This window comes from Corvus brachyrhynchos, unplaced genomic scaffold, assembly GCF_000691975.1.
Source record: "Corvus brachyrhynchos isolate BGI_N302 unplaced genomic scaffold, ASM69197v1 scaffold85, whole genome shotgun sequence".
NCBI classification, from domain to species: Eukaryota; Metazoa; Chordata; class Aves; order Passeriformes; family Corvidae; genus Corvus; species Corvus brachyrhynchos.
In genome coordinates, this window is record NW_008238634.1 from 499,868 (window position 1) to 512,639 (window position 12,772).

Sequence of the window (12,772 nt, forward strand, 5' to 3'; positions counted from 1 at the left end):
GCCGAATTAATACAGCCCTGCGTTAATTAACGCTAAATATTCCTAAATTAATAGTGCAGTATTATCAGGTTAATGATTAAGTGTTTAACAGAATAATATTAAACAAATCAATAAGGCCTGCAAACCGTTCTTTATTGATACCACCACCTGCCCAGGGCCTCTGTCGGCTTCTAGGGAAGCACCTGCTCCCTTTTCCAGCTTTTTCCAATCCCGTTTGTTTTTCCTTTCCAGCTCTTGGATCTGTTCATCCAGTGGGATTGGTCGACGTATTTGGCCGACTATGGACAACCCACGTGCAAGTACCTTCGTGTGAACCCCACCACAGCCCTCATCCTGCTGGAAAAGTGAGTGCAGCTCCCGAATCCCGGGATCATTTTCGTCCCCATCTTGCTTTAGGAGCTCATTCCATCCTTGTGAGCAGCGGCTCCAGCGCTGGGTGGCCCGAGGGAGCTCAGATAGAAAAATCCCATTTTATCCCATGGAGCCGAGTCCCAGATTACCCAAATTCAATGGCTTGGCTGCGGGTCCGTCTTTTTATTGGCTCTTGAGCAGCCTTTGCCTTGTCCTACCAGAACATTTCACTGCAGACGTGAATCTCCAGCTCCAAAATCCTCCACCGTGTGCTGGGCTGCAGGCAGGAGTGGCCATCCGGAATTTTCGGGCAATGCCACGAACAACTTCTGGTTGTGAAGGGGTCGGGCAGTTGGACCACGTTGGTGTAGGTTCCCTTCTATTCTCTTTTATTCCGTTCTATTTCTATTTATTTTTATTTCTATATTTCTGGTTTTATTTCTGAGTTTTAATTTTATTTATTTCTGTATTTCTGTATTTTTACTTCTATTTATTTCTGCTTTTATTTCTATTGCTGCATTTCTATTTCTATTTACTTCTGTATTTCTATGTATTTCTATTTTTATTTATTTCTATTGCTGTATTTTTATTTCTATTTATTTTTGTATTTCTTTATTTCTACTTTTATTTATTTCTACTTCTATATTTTTGTTTCTATTTATTTCTATATTTTTATTTCTATTTATTTCTGGTTTTATATTTTTTCTATTTATTTCTATAATTTTTCTATTTATTTCTATATTTCTATTTCTATTTATTTCTATTTCTATATTTTTTCTATTTTTTTCTATTTCTACATATTTCTATTTATTTCTACTTTTATTTATTTCTATTGCTGTATTTTTATTTCTATTTATTTCTATATTTCTTTATTTCTATTTCTATTTATTTCTACTTCTGTATTTTTGTTTCTACTTACTTCTATCTTTTTGTTTCTATTTATTTCTATTTCTATATTTTTATTTCTATTTTTATATTTTTATTTCTAGTTCTATATTTTTATTTCTGTTTCTATATTTCTAGTTCTATTCAATTCTCTTCCTGTTTCTTCCGCCTCCGTCCCGTCGGCCGTCCCGAGATTCCCAAGCCCCGTGGGCTCAGGAGGTGTCTCTGGGTGCCCTCAGCGAGGACGAGCTCCCCGCTGGGGCTGAATCCCTCCTTTGAGGGCCGTAGTTCGTATGCTCTGCACAGCTCCGGCCCAGATCCCGGAGCCGTGCCGGGAACAGCGCCCGGACGCTCCGCGGGGCTCCGGGGTGGCTCCCGGGTTTGTGCCAGTCCTGCGGGCCAGCAGCGAGGCGGGAACGCCGCGGCTTTGCCGTGCCTGCCGGCGCGCCGGAGGGAGGGAAGCGCCGCCCGGCCTGCCCGTGGTGGGTCTCCCAGATGATGTCCCCTGGTAGAGCTCCAAGCTGCCTTGGGAAGGATCCACTCTGCTCCTGCCCCTTGGCTCCCAACGGACCTCCCGGGTCGTTTTCCAGCTGGTGGGACAGAGAACGAGCCAAAACTTGGGGATTTATCGTTTTCCGAGCGGCTCCTGCGGTGCTGAGTCCTGCACGGAGGAGCGGGCAGGAGGGAATCCTCATGGAATGGTTTGGGTGGGAAGGGACCTTGAAGCGCATCCAGCTCCATGGGCAGGGACACCTCCCACTGTCCCAGGCTGCTCCCAGCCCCACTGTCCAGCCTGGCCTGGGACACTTCCAGGGATCCAGGGCCATTGAATGTTCCTCTGGAAGTGTGGCCCCAACTCTAAACTCGTCACCTGCTCCTTGAGGAGAAAGAGGGAGGCCCCAAACCCAACTCAAACTGCTCCTCATGGTCTGATTCCATGGTTAATCCAACCGAACCCAGCTACATCCCAAGAAGTGCCCAAGGCCAGGCTGGACGGGGCTTGGAGCCACCTGGGATAGTGGAAGGTGTCCCTGGCAGGGGGTGGCACTGGGTGGGCATTAAAGGTCCCTTCCAACCTGAATTATGCTCTGAATCTCTGGTTCTGTGAGCGACCTTGGGGTGTTTGGGAGCTTCGGGGTTGCCTCTGTGGTGCAGAAAGGGCCAGGTGGTCACCTGGTGTCATCCGTGGTCCAGGGAACCTCCGGCTCCTGTCCAGCAGAGGAACAGAACGGATCTCACAGCACCTCAGGACATCCAGAGGGCACCAGTGGGGGACACGGGGACCAAACTCGGTGTAAAGCACCTTTACACCTCGTGGCATTATTTTCCTGCTGGGATTTTATGGGTTGTGTTATCCCTGGGTTATTCACGGCCATGGGTCAGGGGTGGATGTGGAAAGGCTGGGGGATGGTTGGATTCGGTGACCTTGGAGGGTTTTTCCAACTGGAATAGCTCCGTGATCCACAGTGAATTCGTGACCCAACACGTCCAAGATAAAAAACTGAGAGGTTTATTCAGAGCTATCAGGAAAATTATAAAGAAAGAAAATCCAAACTCGTCAAAAATCTGGGATCTTGGCCATGCAGCAGCTGGAAGAGGCAGGGGATTGAGGAGGCTGGGAAGGAGGTGGGACAGCAGGAGAGCAGCTCCACACTCGGTGGTGGTAAAACATCACCAAACCCCAGCCTGGCTCATTTCATAAAGTCATAAAATCCTGGAATGGTTTGGGTTGGAAGGAACCTTAGGGATCATCCCATCCCACCCCATCCATGGGCAGGGACACCTCCCACTGTCCCAGATGGATCTGAGCCCCAGTGTCCAGCCTGGCCTTGGGCATTCCCAGGGATCCAGGGGCAGCCCCAGCTGCTCTGGCAATTCCAGCCCAGCCCCTCGCCCCCCTCCCAGCCAGCAATTCCTTCCCAACATCCCAGCCCAAGCTCCCCTTTCCCACTGGGAAGCCATTCCCTGCCTCCTGGCCCTCCAAGTCCGTGTGAGAAGGAATCTGCAGGACAATCTCCACGGATTTCCGGAGGCAATCCCTGGGCTGGCTCTGGCACATCCCGCATCCCCGTGGCTCCATCCACGCGCTCCGGAGGCTCTGCCCTCATCCCAGCCCCTCTGAGGGGTCTCTGCCCACCCCCCACGAGCTCTCCCGAGGCTCCTCACCCCAGGCAGCACATCCGCTGCCTCCAGCGCTCCCATCCCGCCGGGAATTCCGCCGGGGCCGCTTCGGTCTGTAACCTGTTCTCCTCCTTATCTCTCTCCCTTATCACCCCTCTCTCCCAGGATATCCCGGGTGTAAGTATGTGCTCGCTCGGGCTTTCACCCTCACCTCGCAGGGCCTCGATTGTCTGGTTTCAATGGAGCCCGAAACGCTGGAAAGGCAAAGTGCCTCTGGAGCGGGGCCCTGCGGAACCCGATCCTCCCAAATGCACTAATTAGAGCTAAAAGAGGAGCTTTTACCCCGCTGCTTTTTTCCCCTCCCGGATTAATTGAAACAAAGCTCGGCTCTCTCCGAGGTGGTGTTTGTTGACAGGGGTGGGGACAGTGCCGAGCTCTCCTTTCCCTTCCTTTCACTCCTAATCCTGGGACCGGCTTCCAAGCCCTCGCTTATCCCAAGGCTGCGCTCGGAGAAGTGAAACCGGGGAGCTGCGCAGCCCAACCCGAATCCTGCAGGATTTTCTGTCCTGTAGCTGAATTCGTGGATGGTATTTAATAGCTTCCACCTTCACGTGGTGTCTGGAGATTCCAGATGCTCCCAGACTTTACCAGGCCTTACCTCTGTAGTGCTCCCAGTTATCCCGAGGCTCTGCTCAGGGAAAAAAAAAACCTGTGGATCTGCACAGCCCAACCCGAATCCTGCAGGATTTTGAGTCCTGGAGGCAACTTGATTAATTAATAATATTTAATAGCTCAGCGCTTGCACCTTCACGTGGCGTCTGGAGATCCCAGCAGCTCCCGTCCTTCCCAGACTTTACCTCTGTGGGTTTGTTAATGGTGTTCCCAGTTATCCCAAGGCTCTGCTCGGAGAAATGAAACTGGGGAGCTGCACAGCCCAACCCGAATCCTGCAGGATTTTGAGTCCTGTAGGCAACTTAATTAATGAAGAATAATTAACAGCTGAGTTCTTGCACCTTCATGATGTGTCTGGAGATGCCAGCAGCTCCCAGATGCTTCCAGACTTCACCAGGGATTGCAGCTGGAACCCTGCGGGTTTTTTGTGGGATCAGGGCTCCAGCTGCAATCCCTTGCCATCCTGATCCGGAGGTTTATCCATCCAGCTCCTCCCCAATCATCCAAACACATCCCAAGTTGTTTTCTTGCACGGAATGTGCCTTGCTCCCGAAACATTCCATGGACCCGAGCAGGTCCCACGGGATGGGAGATGGAAAAGCTCTTAGGGCAGGGGAGGTTCTGCTCTGAATTCCCGGTGTGTGGAAGGGCTGGAGAGGGACAGGAAAAGCTTTCCAAAGGTACAGGGTGACTTCCAGCACTTCTGATGTCCCTCTGGAAACTGGGAGAGCTCCCAGCTCTCCTGGGGAAGGGCTTGGAGATCTCCTGGAGCTGTTTGGAGCTGTTTATCCCAAAATCCATGATAGCAAGACCTGGGCGACTCCAAACTCCGCTTCCCATTGGCACAGTCGCTCCCTGGTTCTCCTGGAGGAGCAGCTGCCAACCTGCTCCAGCTGAAAAATAGGGAAAACCAAAAAAAATCCCAATTTTGGTGGCTGGAAGTGCTCCAAGCTCTCCTGTTCCTGTTGGGAGATCCCGAGTCTCTGGGCACTGGTAACTCCAGTCAATTCCCCTTTGGGATGAAGTTGTTATCCCAGATTCCAGTTCCGAGCTGGGTGTTTTTTGGGAACATTTCAGATTCCCCGTGGCTCTTTCTAGAGGGGCTGGAGCCTGGAAAAGCTTGGAATTTTTGGTTGTGTCCAATAAGTTTGCAGAGGTTTGGGTTGTGCTCAGTTGACTCCAGAGCCTCGGGATGGTCCAGTGCCAGCTTCCCAGGGATTATCAGCGCCGTGTCCCTGGCACTTCAAAGCTTCATTTAGGTCCCCAAAGCCAAAACCTGGGATTATGGGATGCATCCAAAGCCCTCAGCCTCTGCCAGATCTGATTTACCCGGAAAGTCATTTACAAACTGGGATCATTTGGGAGAGCTGAGCCCCTGCAGGTTGGATTTTGGGAGGTTGTGCCTTCAGGAGCTGCGGGAAGGTTGATCCTGGTGGGATTTTTTCCCTTCCCAGCACCCTTGGAGCATATCCCAAGCCCTCTTCCCCCCCAAAATACGGATCTGGGAATGCAGGAGTGCATGAAACCCCCCTCTGCCAGCTTTGCATGTGGGGTCCCCTCCCACCTCCTGCTCTGCTGGGCTCTGGATTTATGGAGACCTCCTTCCAAACAGCTGGGTTCCTTCCCGGGATGGAAATTATCCCGTGTTCCATTTAATGGAAATGATCTCTATGGATATGATTTATATATTGTATTTGTTGGGAAAAACGGGATGGCAGACGGTGTCCCTGCCCACGGCACGGGGCTGGAAATGGATGGGATTTAAGGTCCCTTCCAACCCAAACATGCCCAGATTCCCGGGAATATTTTGTAATGTTTAAAATTCACAACTCCAGACCTTCCCAGCTGCGTCTCGTGCGCGCGAGGCACCGTTTTCAACAAAACCCCGTAATTCTGTGGATTCCGGGCTGATTTTTAAATTTCCTCCTCAAATTCCATCACCGCTGCAGAAGGTGACATGGGGACGGAGAAATCCCTGCTTGGAAGGGGGAGGATTTAGGATTTCCTGCATTTGGGAATTAGGGAGAGACCCCAAAGCGGCGTCGATTGGGATCGGAGGGGTTCGAAGCCTGAAAAACGCCCCAAAAATTGGTGTAGATCCTTGAAATTCCACATCCTCCTCTCTGAGCGCTGGACACCCCCAATCCCTGCTCCATAACCTCTCTGTGCTCCGTGCAGGATGCGGGACACCAGCAGGAAAAACAACGTTTTCGCCCAATTCCGGAAAAACGAGCGGGACAAGCAGAAGTTGATCGACACCGTGGCCAAGCAGCTGCGCGGCCTCATCAACAGCCACCACTCCTGAGGGACTCGGGATCCCCTTCCCGCAGCCTGGCCCTCGGGAATCTCGCTCCGAGAGCAGATTTGTATTTTTTTATTCACCCGGAAAGTCTCGGCGGAGCCTCCCCCCGACGGCAAAACGCTCCCGGTGGAACGGTCCCAGGAAAAGAGGTGGTGGCAGGAGTCTCCTGGATCAACTCCTATTTTCAGGGGTTTAGAGAGTGATGGGAATTCTTGGAGCCTGGGAGAGAAGTTCGCACCCAGACTGGGGTTGTTTTTTTTTTTTGTCGAAGCCAAATTGAAGGGATCGTCCTGCCTTCCTTCTGTTAATTTATTCCCTTGGAAAACACAAGAATCTGGGAAGAGCCATGGGTTTGGGTTCTTCTCCTGGGCAGGGGGAAGGGGGTCACCCTGAGTGTGTCCTGTGGTTTGGATTTAGGTAGGAAAAAGGGATTTTCCAGGGTTTTTTCTCCTCTTTTCCCGCTCCGTGGGCTGATTTCTGTGTTAGGCTGCAAATCCCTGGAATCGTGACCCTTTCCTGTGTGTCCGTAACCACCCCTGAGCTCCACTCCGGGACCTGCCAGGGGGTTGGGATCATGGAGAAGGGTTTGGAGCTGCCTCCTTGATCAGATTTGGGAAGGGAGAGCCAAAAGGATAAACTGGGAATGTGTCCTGTGGCACCGCTCCGGGGCTGGGATGCTGCTGGACACATCCATGGATGGAGGAGCGGGAATGGGGGGAGGGCACACTGAGGTCTCCTGGTGTCCAGGAGGGGATTTTTTTCCTCTCTTTTCCATGCTGGTGTCCCATTTTCCCTCTCCTCCTGATGGTTCCGTGGGGAAATCTTCTCTTGGTCGCCCTGGTTGGAGCTGGGCCGGTGGGAATCTCCTGGAGGCAGTGGGAGATTCCCCAGGGAGCAGCGCTGCTCCAAAGTGCCTGTGGACAAAATTCCCACTGTCCCGAAGATGCCCAGAGATCCTCTGCTCAAACCAGGCAGTTTTGGGGAGGAGGGAAACGCCACCACCGGGATTTAATCCCAGGATTCAGGTTCCAGAGGGGGATTTTCGCCCTCCTCATCTCGTTAACCCGTCTGGCTCTAATTCCCGGCATTATCCAGCCACATTCCCAAACCCTTGAGGGGAATTCTGATCTCCCCGGTGGTTGTCGCAGCCCTGGAAGTGCTGCTCCTGTGCCCATTCCCGACCCTCTGGATGCACCGAGGGAATGAGGTTTGCCCTTCCCTCCTTGTTCCTTGGTTTCCATTTGGAGAAGGTTCGTGTGGCTCCATCCCAAAATTAAACAGGAACGCGGTCGGGAATGACCCCCTGGAGCCCTTGGCCCGTGCCGGCCATCTCCAGCTGCAGGGACCAAGGGATTCTTTTCATTAATAAGAGGGAAAATGTAAAATTCCTTTGGTTTTGGAGGGGGACGGGAGGTGAATCCCTTGTGAGCTCCTCTTTGAGGGATGTGGAAGAGGAATGAAGGGAACAGCAGCAGGTGAAGGAAGGTTGGAGTCAGTGTGGCCAGAAAGGGATCGGCTTTGGAGACACCTCTGGACATGACCCAGAGGGACAAGGGATGGGAATTCCGGGAGTGGGATGAAGGGAGAAGGAGCAGAAACCCCGGGACACAGGGAAGGGATTTTGTGCTGCCATCGTGAAATTCCACTTTTCACTCCATGAGGTATTCCCAATAAAATCCTCCACAGATCCGAGGCAAGGCCTCATTTCAGGTGCTCCAGGCAGCTCCCACCCTTCCCAAATCCACGCTGGGCTCCCCTTCCCATCTCCCTGAGCTGTAATCCCAAGAGCAGCGACCTGGGAAGGGTTTCCTCGCTCCTTCAGGCTCTTCTTGGAGAGGCCAGGATCGGGATCCCCCAAACCAGCTCCTGGTGCTCGGGATTTGCTGCTGGGAAAGTCAAATCCAGCCAAGGGAGAGCTTCAGGGAGTTCCTGATCTCGGGAGGTCAAGAGCCGGAACCGCAAGTCAGAGCCCGGGATGAAAAATGGGATTTTGGGACTCTGGTCCCAATTAACTTTTTGTTCGGAGAGATGCGGCTCCATCCCTTCCAAATAAAACGAATCTTTTAAACAGATTGCCCAAAAAGCCCCTGGAAGACATCCCAAACCCCCTCCCAGTCTCTTCCTAATGATGGGTGTCCTCCGACACGGATGGAAGTGCTTAGGAGGGAAAAGTCGCTGCTGGGAATTTAAAAAGGGGGGGGGATGTGGGAAACAGGGGCAGGACCCGAATCCGAGATTTCCAACTCCCCAAAATAAATAACGCTGCTCTAACACCTCGCTCCACATCCACTGAACATTCCTTAGTGGGGCTGGGGTTTTTTTTTTTTTTAAAGAAAATTGGATTATCCCGTCATTTTTCCAGGGTCCAGCAAATATTTTCCAGCTTCCAGTGGGAAGAAAAATCATATTAACACCAAAAAAAAAGACAAATTTGGCTTCCTGAGAAGCTTCTTTCCTTCTTCATCATCTTCAGGCATTCCAGGAGTTGGGAATAACCCTGTATGAGGTGTCCAGAGTGGGAATGCGCTGCCCAAGCCATCCGTAGGGTGTTCTGTAGGAGCCCTTTCTGTAGGGAAGGAGGAGCTTTCCTGGGATTTTTGGGTATTCCTGAGGCTGGAGCCGGATGCTCCCAGTGATTTTTGCACTTTGTTCCAGATCCAATCCCAACTCCCGCTCGGATGGGGATGGCAGGAGTTGGGATGGTGCTGGTTTGGGGTTGTTTTCTCCCAAATTGGAGAAGGTGGAATTTTGGGCAGGAGCTGTGGGAAGGGTCATGGTGGCCCCGAATTCCTTGGAAGGTGCTGGGGCGGAGCCAGGGCCACTGCTGCTCTCACATCCCTCGTGCTGAAGTTTTGGGATCAAATTCCAACCGGAATCCAAATCCCAGGCGGAGATTCCTCCCCCTTGGGTGTTCCCTGCCTCCATCGGGTTTTTCCCGTTACTTCTGGGTCGGGTTTGGTGCTTTTGTGGATCATGGAAGGGTTTGGAGCATCCGAACACCGTCCCACGCTCCGGTTGGATTTGTGTCTCATCCCTGGGGCTTTTGGGATCTCTGTCCCGGTTTTCCTACAATTCCATGGGGTCTGGAGAGCCCTCGTATCCCCCCCAGCACGATTCCGTGTTTATCCCACTGCTGGCAGCTCCCAGGGAGCACAACTCCCATAAATCCCATCCCCAGTGGTGCAGGATGCACTGGGAACGCTGTGGGTCGGAGGGAAGCGACCCCAGCGCACCGGGATTGGCCGGGATTCACCCCAAAAGCGCCGGGATGGAGGGGGGGAACTCAGGGGGGGCTTTGCTTCACCCCAAAGCTGCTGCTCCAATCTCCAGCCCCTCTCTTGCCCCCAGGGCTGGGTTTGGGAAGCTTTTCCCGGAGCTGGGATCCATCCCCACCTGCAGCTCCCCAAAAATTCCATGGGCAGCTCATTCTGGAACCCTGACAGTGCCCAGCTGCTCCCTGCCTTGGCTCATCCCTCGGATTTTGTTTTGCCAGGAAAACCCCCCACACTCCCATCCCATATCCCATCCCACGTCCCATCCCGTCCCTCCCTGTCCACCGGCTGCCGGGGTTGCCTTTTCCCATTCATGTTGGGGTGGAAGGACCTGATTTTGGGAACTGAGGTTGGTGAAAACAGCTTTTTTTGCACAAGTCGTTGCACAATAAGGGGGAAATTTAGCAATTAGGTTTAACTTTAAAGGGAATTTTGTTGGTTTTTTTTTTCCTTAAAACTCACTAGCAGAGCTACTGATTCCGAGAGGAAAAAGAGCTGGAATGGTCGGAGAAAGGACTGCATGGTTTACAGGTTCTGTTCTGTTAGAAATTAGCATGTTGGACATTTATCCTGGTGTAATTCCAATTAAACAAATACAGCATTTAACTGTTTCATTAATGCCTCCCGCGGCTCTGTGCATCCCTGTGGAAAAACCCGACCCCTAAATCCCATCAGTGATAAAATCCGACATCTCCTTTGGACACCTGGCTGCTGGACACAGCCGGATTTGTGGGGGATCCGAGGGGAAGAAAATCCCTGGATGGGCGTTGGATCCCACCCTCCCTCATTGCTCTGAGCGGAAGCCAAGTTTTGACCAAATTTGGGGGGATTTTAATTGGTTTCTATCAAAAAATTCCTCCCTGGGAGGGTGGGGAGGGGCTGGGCTGGAATTGCCAGAGCAGCTGGGGCTGCCCCTGGATCCCTGGGAATGTCCAAGGCCAGGCTGGACACTGGGGCTTGGATCCACCTGGGACAGTGGGAGGTGTCCCTGCCCATGGATGGGGTGGGATTTAAGGTCCCTTCCCACCCAAACCATTCCAGGATCCTGGAGCTGCTGGGAACACTGGGATGGGGGAAATTTGGGGGTCCTGCCCCCCCCGGGAGGGGCGATGGGGAGGTTCCATGGAAGGGCTCAGGCAGATGATGTGGGTTTTGTGGAGGATGAAGGATTTAGGGAATACCCGTGGGCTGGGATAGCAAAGAATCCTGGATTGTACTCCATGAGTTTCTCTAAATCCCATTTTTAAGCTGTTTATCCCTTCTGGTTTCTGGCAGATGCTGGGGCAGGGATTCCCAGGTGTTGATTTGGAGCAGTGGGAAGGAAAACATTCCCTGGAGCTGTTGGTGACTCCACCTCTCCAGGGGCCTTTCCCCACAAGAGAGGGAAGGAGGAGGGTGGGGACCCCCTGGATTTAACCAGGATATTCCTGGTGTTTCCTGGTAATGGCCACCATGGAGCAAAGGGAAAATTCCATCCCCTCCACAGCAGCTCCAGGGAGGACCTAAAATTCCAGGAAACCCCCCAGTGCCTGGGTTAAGGAGCTGTGTGTTACCCCATCCCCTTCTCCGGGTGGATTTTGGGAGCTGGGCCGTGCCAGGAGCAACCTGGATGCTCCGGGTGTGCTCCAGGTGGGAGATGGAGATGTCCTGCAGTGGGGGTGGGATGTGGCCGGTGCCGTGGGAGCCCGGTGGGAGATGGTGGGAAGGGATCTCGGATCGCCCTGGATCAGTGGATCTGGGATCATCCTGGACCAGTGGATCTGGGATCATCCTGGATCAGTGGATCTGAGATCATCCTGGATCAGTGGATCTGAGATCATCCTGGACCAGTGGATCTCAGACCTTCCCGGATCAGGGAGTGCAGCACGGGTGGCTTTTGGGGCAGGGATTTGGGATGCTGCAGTGGCCCCGATGTCACCCTGGGTGTGGCCAGGCCCTAAATCAGTGCCCGGAGCGGGGTCAAACCTCCCCAGGGCCCTGTGGCTCCCCGAGGTCCCTCGTCCGGCTCGGCCACCAGCGCTGTCCCCCCTCGTGTCCTCGGGACACCCCCAGCCCGGCACCGAGCCGTCATTCCCGCCCCGGGATGCGTTGCCAGCCCGGTTTTCATCAAATCACAGAATCAGGGAATATCCTGGTTGGACAGGGACCACCCAGTCCAGCTCCTGGCCCTGCCCAGGACACCCCAAGCACCCCACAAGCTGCCCCAAGCAGGGAGCTTTCTCTTTCCTCCTGATTTTTTCCGAGCCAGGTGAGACAAACATTTTCCAGCAGCTGCTCCCGAGCGTTCGTTTCCTGCTGTCTCTGTCCCTTCTTGCCCTCACCTCGGTTCACCTCCTCACCTCCTTCCTGATGGGATCGGCTGAGGCTGCAGGGAAGCAGAGCTGTCGGGTGAGTCTGACTCCATGGGATTTGCCTCCTCCCGGGAGCCCCAGGAACGGGGCAGGAGAAGGTTTGGGACCGGGAGATGCCCGTGGGGTTGCTTTCCCATCGTGTCCCATGGATCAGGTGGGATCTTGGGAAGGAATTCCTGGCTGGGCTGGAATTGCCAGAGCAGCTGGGGCTGCCCCTGGATCCCTGGCAGTGCCCAAGGCCAGGCTGGACACTGGGGCTTGGATCCAGCTGGGATAGTGGGAGGTGTCCCTGCCCATGGCTGGGGTGGGACGGGATGGACTTCATTCTGTGATTCCATGATTTCTTCTGCCATGGCTCCAAAAACTCCTGCAATGAACCTGCCAGCCCCGAGAGCCGGGAAGGAGGGGGCAGGTGGATGCCGGAGCGGGAGCACCGAAGTTCCCAGGAGTGAGGAGTCTGAGGGAAAGGTGGCAGCAGGAAGCTGATAAGGGCCAGCTGTCACCACTTGCCCGCAGAGCGCAGGTGAAGGAGGCTGTGGGAGCAGATAAATGTGAGAAGGGAGAGGAGCAGATCGGAGATAGCGCGGCTTGTGATAAGGAGGGAGAGAAGGAGGGGAGGCTGGAGGGGATCCATGAGGTGCAGGGTGAGAAATGCGGGCACGGGAGGTGGAGCAGCCGGATCCGGGATGGGAAACTGGCTCACGGGAATGCCGGGAGAGGGTGAGGATGGTCCAGCCGGGTGGCACCGAAGGTGAGGGTGGTGCGGGCGAAATCAGGATGGGACTGCTCGGGATAAACAGGACTTCTTTTCCTTCCCT

The 12,772-nt window shown here is 53.5% G+C and overlaps 1 protein-coding gene across 8 annotated transcripts in view; it reads left to right on the top strand.

Annotated features, from left to right (window-relative positions):
• The window catches only part of EXOC6B (exocyst complex component 6B), a 234,165-nt gene extending 223,948 nt beyond the window's left edge, over nt 1–10,217 (top strand). For 4 of the 8 annotated variants that reach the window (XM_017737381.1, XM_017737385.1, XM_017737387.1 and 1 more), the window contains 3 exons: nt 232–344; nt 3,523–3,534; nt 6,208–10,217. In XM_017737381.1, coding sequence (XP_017592870.1) covers nt 232–344; nt 3,523–3,534; nt 6,208–6,334 — 252 coding nt within the window. In that variant the 3' untranslated portion in view covers nt 6,335–10,217. Of the gene's footprint in view, nt 1–231; nt 345–572; nt 719–3,522; nt 3,535–6,207 lie in introns of all 8 variants that reach the window. The other 4 variants (XM_017737382.1, XM_017737386.1, XM_017737389.1 and 1 more) reach the window with 2 other exon arrangements.
• Nucleotides 10,218–12,772: the final 2,555 nt, after the last annotated feature.